The sequence below is a fragment of the Meleagris gallopavo genome, chromosome 1 (assembly GCF_905368555.1).
Source record: "Meleagris gallopavo chromosome 1, MGAL_WU_HG_1.1, whole genome shotgun sequence".
In the NCBI taxonomy this organism is placed as follows: domain Eukaryota; kingdom Metazoa; phylum Chordata; class Aves; order Galliformes; family Phasianidae; genus Meleagris; species Meleagris gallopavo.
Genome location: NC_139404.1, coordinates 64,875,586 through 64,887,307, shown reverse-complemented (window position 1 = coordinate 64,887,307; position 11,722 = coordinate 64,875,586). Strand labels below are relative to the sequence as shown.

The 11,722-nt window shown below is 41.9% G+C and overlaps 1 protein-coding gene across 1 annotated transcript; it reads left to right on the top strand.

Annotated features, from left to right (window-relative positions):
* The first annotated feature begins 2,658 nt into the window (after positions 1 to 2,658).
* LOC109365580 (E3 ubiquitin-protein ligase Topors-like) lies at positions 2,659 to 3,717 on the top strand. The gene has a single exon (XM_019612398.2). It carries the CDS (start codon positions 2,659 to 2,661, stop codon positions 3,715 to 3,717), a length of 1,059 nt encoding a protein of 352 aa, XP_019467943.1.
* The last annotated feature ends 8,005 nt before the right edge of the window (positions 3,718 to 11,722 follow it).

The window sequence follows — 11,722 nt, the reverse complement described above, 5'->3', positions numbered from 1 at the left end:
TGCTCACGATGAATGAAACAAAGGCAGATTTACTCCCTTACTCCTAACAGACCTGATGGCTCCAGCTCTGAACCTCCATACTCAGGAGAAAGGGAGAATTCAATCTCTAAATAAATAGCCAACAGGACACCAAAACTATTTTGTCTCTAGTCTAATCTCTATTTCAAACAACTCAGTGCTGACAGTTCAAGGGAACCTATTCTGCTTTCAGACCTTTCTTATTCAAAGCTATATTAAAGATGAGCTTCTTAAAGCTCCCCGAGTACAGGCGACGATCCGTTCTGAAAATTAGATTTATTGAAAGTAAAAAAAAAAAATCTAAAACTCGTCTCCACAATGAATACTATAATTCAACTTTTAAGTGACTAACTTCTAGAGAAAGAAGAATATCATTTATTTCTCACTACTTTTAATATATATGACTACAAAAGTAGAAAGCCATGAAAAGAAGAGTTTATTTAATGAAGGACAGTAGATGATGAAAGGCTGACACATTCTCATGTCTTTCCTTGTTCCCATTTTCATACGAAAGGTTAATTATGAAAAAATGCTCCACAAAATTAGTATTAATAATAGAATAAGGATAAAGATTGGAATATCAAAGGAAAAAAATAAAGAATATTAAGGTAAGCTAGAGGATTGAAGTCAGTTCTGCAGGTGAAATTTCCTGTGATACACCCAAGGTAGATGTTTCCACAGTGAAACATCTTAGAGAGCTTGTGGAGAATGGGAAGAAAGAAAGAGGTTACAGATGGTTAAAGAAGGGCTGTTTTCTGTTATCTAAATTGCAAAACACTAAGGAGAGGTTAATCCTCCATTCTTCTGCATATATAACACACAGTGAAATCATGAAAAGCTTATCGGCAGCACTGTTGAATTTACACTGTTGCTCGAATGGTTCCTAATTCCTTTTGAAGGGCACACATTTTGGTTATCAAGTGCTTTTCATCCTCAGGCAGCTCCAGGTATGTCACTGACAGCTCAGTATAATGACACCAGCAGACTGCTTTTGCAAGAAGAGTTTGTCATTCAGTCCTGTGCAGGAGAACAATTCCCCAAATCCCCGTCTAGCCACATTGCCTACCAACATATTGTGTGAGTTACAGTGGAAAATGCAGATATTGTTCTTTTCTTTTGTGCCTTTGCACATGAATGGAGACGAAGAGGAATTTGCTCACACCACACTTGCCAAGGGAACCATAGACAGGCAGGGGGAAGTAAACTGCACCTTTATTATGTTTTCTCTGGACCAAGAGAGGAGAATGGAATGGTATTGTGATTGAGACACATTTCTTTGCCAGCATGTCTCCTGGGATGGTACAATGGCATATCGTCCCACATGCAGCACTCAGCCTGCAGACACGGAAGCTAGACTTCAACAGGGATGGTCATCAAAGAAGACAATCACAGAATTAATCACAGAATGGTGTGGTTGGAAAGGACCTTTAAAGACCATCTAGTTCCAACCCCTCTGCTTCCCTTGAGAGATAAAAGAAGAGTGATTACCAGTGAAAACTACTCATCCTTGGAAGAAAGATATTCCCAAACTGACAGAGGGAAAGGTTAAAAAAAAAACAACAAAACCCAGCAACACAAGGGTGATGCTTGCAGAACAGGAAATGAGGAAAGTATTTCCCAAACATTCCCAAAGCAAGAAAACAAAAACTTGTATAAAGAGGAACAATGTTTCCACGTAACATATTAGTGAAAAATTTCTGCTGATGCAGAATCAGAAGAAACATAACCTCAAGACCAGAGCTAATTTAATCAGGGAAAAAATAAGATCTGTGCATCAGTATCAAATGAATAGTCCAATAAAAGGAGGGCAGGAAGAAAAGGTAGAGCAAATTAAGGAAAGAAAAAGAGGCAACATCTGAAAAACACGTTAATATGAATTTGAGGACCTTACATATATGCTTAAAAAAAAGTGGGGGGGGGAGAGGGGAAGGGGAAGAAGTGGTATTTTGGACACAACAAAGGGAGGTAGGACGATACATGACAGGCCTCTGGAAGACACAGCTAAGTCCTTGGAGACTCCAAGAAACAGTTGTACTCAGGAGAAGACGAATGGGGAGGTGCTGGTGGGGGGAGTGCTGTGGTGGCACAAAGACTGCGGTGACATCACTGAGCAACAGGCTGTGATGCCACTGAGTTTTGGGCGCTGGCAGGGCCTGGCCCGGTCACTCTCGTGCCTGGACTCCTGCCGAGCGAGTGTGTGCGGCTTGGAGGTGGAGCGAGAATTTTGCTTGTGTGTTGGGCTGTGCTTTGGGGACTGCTGGCAGCTGCTCTCAGTGCCCATCCCTACAGCCATCACTTGTGTTCCCCTGGAACATAGCCAGGGCCCCACGGGGTGCACGTGCAGCAGCACAGGTGAGCTGGGTGGGGACACGTCCCCCAGGGTGGCCATGGGGTGAGCTCTGGGATGAGGGAGCTGCCAGGGCCAGGGGTGCAGTCTGACCCTGTGAAGGAATGGGGCATGGGACAGCACAGGTGTGGGGTCTGGAGAGTTTCCTGCTGAGGGAGCAGGACATTTTTTTCTGGGACAAGGAATGACTATGGTGGCCTTTCTCCCTCTTGCAGTGCACAACTTTCACTGCTGAGGCACGGTGAGGGAGAGCGATTCATCTTCACTCCCCATCAGGCCACGGCGTGAAGACCATGGCAGCAGAGGAGGCGTGGACGTGTCCCATCTGCCGTGACGTGCGAAAGGATGTTGCCTACGCAGTACCGTGCCGTCACAAATTCTGCCTCGGCTGCATCCTGCGGTGGGCCAAGCAGAAGGAGACCTGCCCGCTCTGCAGGAGAATAATGACAGTCGTTAAGGTTGCTGAGTGGGACGAGGACAATGAACTGGATTTCATCATCTGTCCCCCAGCACCACCAGTTCCTGCCTGCTTCCAGGCAGGCACTGCTCGTATGTACAGCACCCAGAGCCATGCACCGTCTCCTCCACCCTTTCTGCTCCTCCCAGAGGAGCAGGAGGCTGTGGAGGCAGAGGAGAGGCCTATTGTGGGCGGTCTCCTGATGGAGGTCTGGGCAGCCCTGTTCAGGCAGCACCAAGAGATGCTTGACCCTGTGCTGCCGTGGCTGCGCCAGGAGCTACGTAACATCTTTGGGACACAGTGGCGGGAGGCAATGACAACGGAGAGCTTCATCCTGAACGCCCTGTGTCACATTGGGCTGGACAGCGAGGCCCTGATCCAGCTGCTGCGGCCTGCCCTGGGGGACAGAGCAGAGACGCTCATCCAGGGCCTTGTGGATGCCATTGTGAGCCAGTGGGGCGAGGAGGCCCACGGGCAGCGGGGCCTCCAGGGCGTCCACATGTCCAGAGGGCAGCAGGAGGGCCCAGCAGCCAGGGGGCAGGACAGCTCTATGGCCACCCCTGGTTCTACAGCATCCCCACAAGGGGCTGTTACGTCAATGCTGGGATCCAACAGCAACACTGAAAGTGCCAATAGAGTGGAGCAGCCCAGCACACCAGAGGCTGTCATCCATGGGGATCTCAGTCACACCCCAGCTGCACACATCCCCATGGAACGGGAGGAGCCCCATGAGGAGACAGAGCAGGCGGCAGCATCAGGCTCCTCTGCCCAGGGCAGCAGCCCCACCGCTCCTGGACACTTGCCTGCGGGGGCCCGGCGGCCCCGTAAGAGGAGGGCTGGCAGTGACCCAGACCCACAGCAGCCCTGCAAGAAGCCACCCCCTCGCAAGCAGTAGCAGGGATTGCACTTCTCTCTAATTAAAATTTATTAAAAAGAGAAGAAAAAAACTAATGTCATTGAGTATATTGCAACTGGCAATGTATTTTACAATACTGATATCGATGTATTTGAATATGTTTTAGGTACTATATGAAGAAAATAAACTCTTGAATTGAGCTCAGAATTTTAAATTCTGTACATAGACAGTATATATTACTGATTTTAATTATTGATCCTTTGAAGTTTCTTTCCATCACTTAGGGTAATCTGTGCCTTTAGAATTCTAGGAACTTATCTCTTCAAAAATTACTGACAGGATTGCTATTGGAAGTGCAATCAGCTTCTTAATTTTTCCATGTTTTTTCAAAACAGTTTAAGGATATTTTAAGTTATGAGGGTTACCTTTACTCTTGCTCCTACAGCAATGACACAAAGTCAAGGGTCAATGTTGATGGGAAAATCTGGATGAGCAAAATCTGGAATCTAACAGAAGTACAGCGAGCATCTTCATGAATCTCCTGCTAAGATTCTGAGTATGCCCAGGGTAAACGGAAAACTTACAGTAACTCAGCTGAGCAGTACACTGAGCCCTAATGGAGTAAATTAAAATGCTATGCCTTCTCACTAAACAAGCTGATTACTGAGTATTAACTATGGTGTAATTGTAGCGTAGTAGTCCAGGGATAACAGTAGATGCAGCTTGCGAGATGAGATTATCTATCTTTTCAGACCAACTAATAACTCTCAAGTCTACAATTCCTTGTTCAGCTTTACAGCACATCACAGAAATCAAAAAAGAATTGCCAATCAGGCTGACCTGAGGAGACAAGTATTCCTTCCCATCTAAGGAACGTGTGCAAAGTGCAGAGATACAATTTCACTTCCATCTAAGCTCTTCACTAATGTGTCAGAGTACTCAGAGCATTGTAGAGGTTTCTGATTTACATTATCTCACTAACAACAAATAGTCTTTTCAAAGATTGTGACTGGAACTTCTGACGTAACTGCAAGAGTATCCTCAGTGCCTTCATCCTTACAATGTTTACTGATGCATTGGTGAATAGTATTTCTTCTCTACAAGTGGGAAATGGACGCCTGAAGTGACCTTGTAGCCAAGAAAGAGTAGCCGCTTGAGCTGCCTGTGGCACAGACACTACAGCAGTTCATAGTATGCCCCATCTGGGGAAGAGTTGCAACTTCAGGTGCTTATTGGGAGGCATTCAGACAGGACTAACATGCACCTCGACGGCACTGGGTTCAGCACACAGCACTATGAGCAAGGCTAAGCAGTAGCAACCAGCTGGCACCACTGCTGCCCTCTGCAACTTGAGCAGCAGGAGAGGAGATGGTTGGGAGTCCTGCCAAGTGGAAAAGCTACAGGGAGATTCTCCACAAAACAGCAGGTTCCCAGCTGATTTTCAGGCCAGGTCCTGCCTTTTTCCTCAAGACTGTACAGTCAAACCATATCTCCAGTCTCATTACTCTTAAACACAATGGAAGGAAACTCATAGATTGCTTCATATTAAATGGACTCATTATTTGTCTTGTTTCATACACAAACTACCAGTTAATACACATTTCTACCATTAATAGCAAAACTTCAAGACTTAATGAAAATTATTCTTCAGAGCTTTGTATTGTTAACATTTCATACTGATGCAAAGCTCTCTTCTGAACAACTTTTGCTGTAATCTAGATGAAAAACATGCTTATAAATAATTTGCTAAAAAAGTATTTTAGCAATCATGTGCTAGATAATTACTGCTTCCAACAGGACTATTGCTATAAGCCAATCTCTTAACACCTCCCAGTAGTTTCTGCCCCTGCTAATGATATTTGATTATATTAGCCCTTTCTTAACCATTTATAAACATACTTAAATATTACATTATAGAAAAGCTGACAGAATAGTGTTGAATTAAGGTACAATGTTTTAGAGGTTTCTTTTCTGGTAGAAAAATCTCATTAGCATGGATTCAATTGTACCTGCATAAAGACACTTGTGTTGATACAGCTTTCTCTCTCACGCTTGCTTCTTAAAACTGGAATAAGCAATTCAAGCAATAAGTTATTTAACTAATATAAGATTTCCTCTATGCTGTGTGACAGTTGGGGCACAGCTGCATTTTTTCCAGGTAAAACTAACCTTCATATATACCCAGGAACAGGTAAAATATATCCACATCTGAAATATCACTCATGGCCTACAGAACTATTGTGTTCTGCCGTGTCCCCAGCAATTAATTTCAGTGTGTACTCATATGCTTTGGAGCCAGACAGATCATTATGGATGTATACCCTTGGGAGTATCGTGCAAATGGAGACTTATTTCAATAAGCTTACCTTGCACACCCCACGTTTTTCTTTCATTTTTTTGAGCGAGAGGGGGGCTTAAACTGGTATTGATTGTTTTTAAGTGCCTAATTATCTTTATATAAATGGCAGAATATCATCCTTGAAGTGTTGTGCTTGGTGCCCTGCTCTGTTTGTTATTTTGCATTACAATTATCATGCAAAGCACAGAAGGTGACTTTAAGCAGCTCATTTGAAGCGCTCTTTTCTTAAACACAATATCTTTTTGAGGCTATTTATCTAGATTTTTATCTCTTGGTTTTAAGTAAAATCAGTCCAATTATAACTACACAAAAGTTTTTATTATGAGTTTAATCTTGAAACGTAAATGGGCTATTGTAAAATCCATGCTGAAATTTTAATTTGCGTTTTTATCTGTATCTGTGGACTAACAAACCATCCTGCATTGAAATTAATTATACAGATACACAAAATAATATGATAGCAGAGCATATGTGGCAAAATAGCTCAAAGGTTTGAAGAACTGAAAGTTCTTTTGACCTATTTATCATGGCTGCTGAATGGAAAGGCTTGCCCACTGCCCAAAAACAACAAAACAATATTGTGCAGTGGATATGTATTCCATTTAATGTTGCTTTTGGTTGCCATGGCTATGATAGCCTTAATATTGTAGGCTCACAGCAAGGTTGCAATTAGTATTTGGATTTAGAAGAGGGAAGATAATGATTTCATATCAAAACTTCTTGCTTAATACTCTTATGGACATAAAACTGCTTGCAGGTTTCAGATCAACTATTCCTATGCTAAGAGAAAAAATGAAACAAAAGAGTCTGCAGCACTTGGCTCTGAACTCAGTATTTCACAGCGTTATGTGGCATAGCATCTGCACATCTTGTCTTCAGTTCAGTTCACTCATACATGCATACATATAAAGAGGGACATATACATGCCTGTATATATATACACATACATTTTTCCAGACATAATGGAAGTCTGTAATTTTATTCATTTATCCTATCATAGTCCAGCCATGAAGCACTTGACACTCCAGGAGTGTCTCTACCTTGTCCTTACTAATCCCTCCTCTTTAAGAGTGGTATACTTCTCACTGCCTTGAAGTATTCTGAATCAGGGTAAGATAGCTTGAAAATTCTTCCTCCAAACAGCAAGTACTCATCTCCCAGGCCAAAGTGAGTCCACTTGATTCAAACTGACAGTTTAAGTCCTGTGTAGATGGCAGACGGATGTGCAAACTGACAATAAGCTCTGATGAAGAAGAAAAGACCTAAAGCTTCTAATGGAAACTAAAGTAGACTCTTTGGATGAAACTAGGTTACCTTGCTCTTTAAATGCTTACAATTACTCAGCCTTCATGGCTGTGAACTTTTGTTTTCTGATGCTTGCATCACAAGCTGTCTTAAGCCATTCTGCTGGGTTTTAGCTTCATAACTGCCTGGTGAGCTGACAGTAATACCTCTTCTGCCATCTCTGACAGCAGTCATACTTTAAAACTTCAAAGGAAAGGGCAAGGAAACCCTTGTGGACAATTAGAAGAAGATTTACCCCAAAGAGAAACATCTGCCTGATCTATCAATTTGTGCTTAGATTTCATCTTCACAACGCTGAGTGCAACACTCTGTGGTTCTGTTTTAAATCTTTTAATCTTCCCATCCCTTCAAATATACTCACTTCTCTTTCTCAAAATCTATTAAAATTCAGGGCTGATAGGTATCCCAGAGCAATGACTCCCATCAGTTGGCTGAGTTACATTAAAACTAGCATTTCCTCTTCTCTTTTTACTGTCTTTGAAAGGGGTCATAGATATTCTCTCTAATATGATGAGAAAAAAAGCAGTCTATTAATCTTCCTGTATCACTTTGAGTCTTTGTTATCTTGCATCTTGTTTATTGTCCTTCCAAACTAAACACTGAAGGAAAGGATTTGCGAGTTTAGGGGATCTAGCAACAGAGGACTTACATCTATCCTGGTGCTGTAGGAATTGTGCTTGGTTGGGGTTAATAGAGTTTGTGGTTGAGGTTGATTCACATGAAGATCCCCACAGGAATTTATAATAAACATCATAATACCAATAGTGAAATCCTACTCCCAGCTTGTTTGCTAGTTTGCTAGGCTGCTGTGTTCATTGGGCTGGAATTCTCAGGCCTGATTTTCCTCAGTGATAAACATGCACATTTTGGGGAAGATTGAAGCATAAAATACATTTTACTTTTTTTGCCCAGGCAGTAAATGACCACTTGATTTGAATTGTTTTACTAGTTCTGTTCTAGTAAACATAGGCCTTAATTTTCTTCTTTCCCAGCCTCTCCTTCCATGGCATAAAAACTTGTAAAAATTCTCCAATGTGAAAGTTAGACACTACTGCAGCCCCTCCATACCCAGACAGTTACAGCCCACCCCAGTTTCCCTGTGAGTCATTTGCATAGGGCACCATTCAAAGGTAGCTTTTGATTGATAGGATGTTGTTCATGTCTTCAGCACTGGTAAATTAATGGAAAACTATGTCATCCTGAGAACATATCAGCAACGCCTTCTGTACAGCTGAGTTCAAAACTACAAGCTGGAGGAACCTGCTAGTGTGTATAGATCCACTCCTGCAGATCTCTAGGACCGCTTCTCAGGTAGGCCCAGTGCTCCTCATCCTCCCTTCTCAATGTGCCACAACATGATGAGGTCTTGTTTTTCAGTGACTAGCTATAATGTCCCACAAATATTCTAAATATTATTATTCATATTGTAATTATATGTTCTTTCTGCATGACATCAGGTTCTCCATCTTTTCCCTAGTAGCCTGGAACTAGTTAGCTTCGTTTCATGTGTTAACGTGTCCCTCACCTTTCTAGAAATGGGCCCTTGAGTTGGGTCTCAGATCCAAAGCTCAGCACTATCACACATCTTTGCAGATGGCTGTGTAGGAGTCTCTTGCTTCTGCCTATGCACTAACTCATGTGGAAAGAAGTCATCTTGGAGGGGAAGTCAGAGGTAGATGGCTATCCATTTGTGTAGGAGACAGAGTGTGGGAGAAAAAACAAATCTTGCTGCACTCCACAGACACTGAATATATTCTAGGGGGTCCAAAAATATACTCAGGCTTTCTCTGAGCTTATTAAACAGATGTTGCTGGTAGTAATAGATGTAGAAGCACAAAGCATATCTCAGACTGCAAAACCCACCACAAGTTCATGTTGACACCCAGTCATTCCATGTTACACACTGCTCCTGAGGAGCAGGATGTGAAACTGTCTCTCTGAACACTCCCTCTTTTGAGCAGTCTTACAAACATCTTGTCAGTGAAAAAAAATACATGAGCAACTGCTTATATATTTCTGTTAGCTGTGATTGGTAGAAGCTTCTGGCCAGTCATTCTCAAAGCTCTTGACCCTCTCTCTCTTTTGGGAGAGGCTTTGAAATTCTTCTCTAGATGTACGATTTTTCCACTAACTGCACCTCAGTAAGTAGTATCACATTTGCTTTTATTTTTTCTTCATCCAACTTGAAACAGCATGTAGCTAGGCAGCAGCCTTGTTCGGATAAGCAGCTGGACTTCCACTGCATGCAGTAGCTGATGGGCAGTAGCCACCTATTTAACTCCTGCAGTCAAAGCATATGTCTTCCACTCTTGCTGTTTTCCAGGGATCACTAATGTTGGATCCTTTGTCTGTGGTCAGTGACTACAGACACACACTGGCACCGCTTTAGAGGTAGCTCCCCACCCTGGGGATTCTAATTGTTGCTAATTGTGACCTTACTGCATTAGCAAATTTTAATTCCTCTTATGTGGCCTCCCCCTATTCAGACAATTCCATTTCTAATAGCCTTTGCCTCCACATTTTCTGCAAATGTCATCTGGCCTGTGATTCCTGGGAAACAGTCTCTCTCATCTGACCCATGGGACACCCTTGCACAGTTGGAACTTGGGTTGCTTCCAATTTACATTTTTTTCTCTCTAATCCACATCACTAGCAATTGTTTTTTTGAAATACTGCATCTGGTATAAAGGAGTCACCCAGAGGCTGGGAACGAACAGCTGATGCTTGTCAAAAAGATGCATAGTCTGATCCACAGGTTATCACTATCTTTGATTCAATCAGCTGTGCCTGTCTCCAAATATGATTCTTCCCATGGCTCTCACTAGGCACAGGTCCTTATCTGCCTCTTCCAGGGCCAAGTTTAGATTTGGCATAGCAGATTCTCCCTCACTTGAGCTATGTCCAAGGTACACGATGGAATGAAAGCCTTCATAAACAGTCTCCTCAAGGCTGTTCCTCCCCCCACCACCATCTGATTTGCTATCTCTGCCATTATTTTAAGAGGGTAAATCTTTCCTCAGTCTCTGTTGGAATGGTTATCAAAATTAAAAATAAGCACACACATTCATGCATATATAGCACAAAAGAAAAAAGAAAAATGATGTATACACACACATGTACCTGTAAGTCTCTAAATCTGCAGGTGGTAATTGTTGCCAAAGATGCTTTGGTGCCCAGATAACAGGCACCGCCAGATACCAATGCTTCATTATCAGTTTAGCCATTTACACCAAAAGAAGTGCTGAAAGCCCATCCACTGCCCCCAGATTCCAGACCTTTCTTGCACAAGGCTACTGAATTTTTCCTCCACCAAATACTCTTTTGCCATCTTATGTCTGCTTCTACCAGCTGCAGTACTTGTCTGTGGGTTTCAAAGAGTGGCTGAAATTTTGCAAATAATAAATGCCGTCTCCTTCTCTAACTTTTTTAGATGAAATGCAAGACATTCATGAAGAAAAATTAGCAATACTCTTTTCTTAGATAAAAGCTATCTATCTGTTCTGCTCCATATACATATGAAGTGCATGCCTAATAACCTGGACCCCAGAAAGATAAGCATCAGAATTTAGAAAGGTAAAAATGGAAGATAAATGTACAATATCTTCATTTAAGCTAAAAGAACTAAAAATTAGAATTTGAAGTGTAACTAATAGGGGATCATCTCCCTAAATTTTCAAATATTGGATTAGAAAAGAAGCAATCTGGCTCCCTACCTCTTTCCAAAACATACCTATCCTTGGGATCTTCAAGTGAAGGGAGAGGCAGGAATTAAACAACCTATTAAAACTCCCCCTTGTCTGTATTGACACTGCAATAGTGATAGGTACCCACGTCAAATTCTTGCAAAAAGAATGCTACAGTTTCAACACAAAGAAATATTTATTGCAATTATTTGGCAAAATAATTTTGCAAAAAACAAACAGCTGAAATAAAGCTTTGATATATTTGCAGACGTTTTATGAAACAAAAGAACACGTAAATTCTTTGATTAAATCATACATAATGAATTATTCATCCAGCCCTTTTCTGCTCTAATCAGTTAAAACAAGGTGATAACATGACTTTAGAAAAAATAAAAACAAATTTAAGGAACTGTAAGGAAGTAAGCAGAATCTGAAATGTGAATAATAAGAACAGAGCATGCATAGTGAGATAAAAAAAGATTCCTTTTAAGATGGGGGAAAGAGGCAAATCCAGTACATCTTTTGAACAAAGAACAACAAATCCATCTTTCAGAACACTGATCATCCTGATTCCAGATGAGACGGTGTTTGCTGGAGACACAGAGAAACCTGAGATCTCTAAGGTTGTCTGAAGAGTTAACTTACCTATGCTCTATCTACAGACCTTGCATTTGATCCTTTGCCTAGAAAGAAGGAC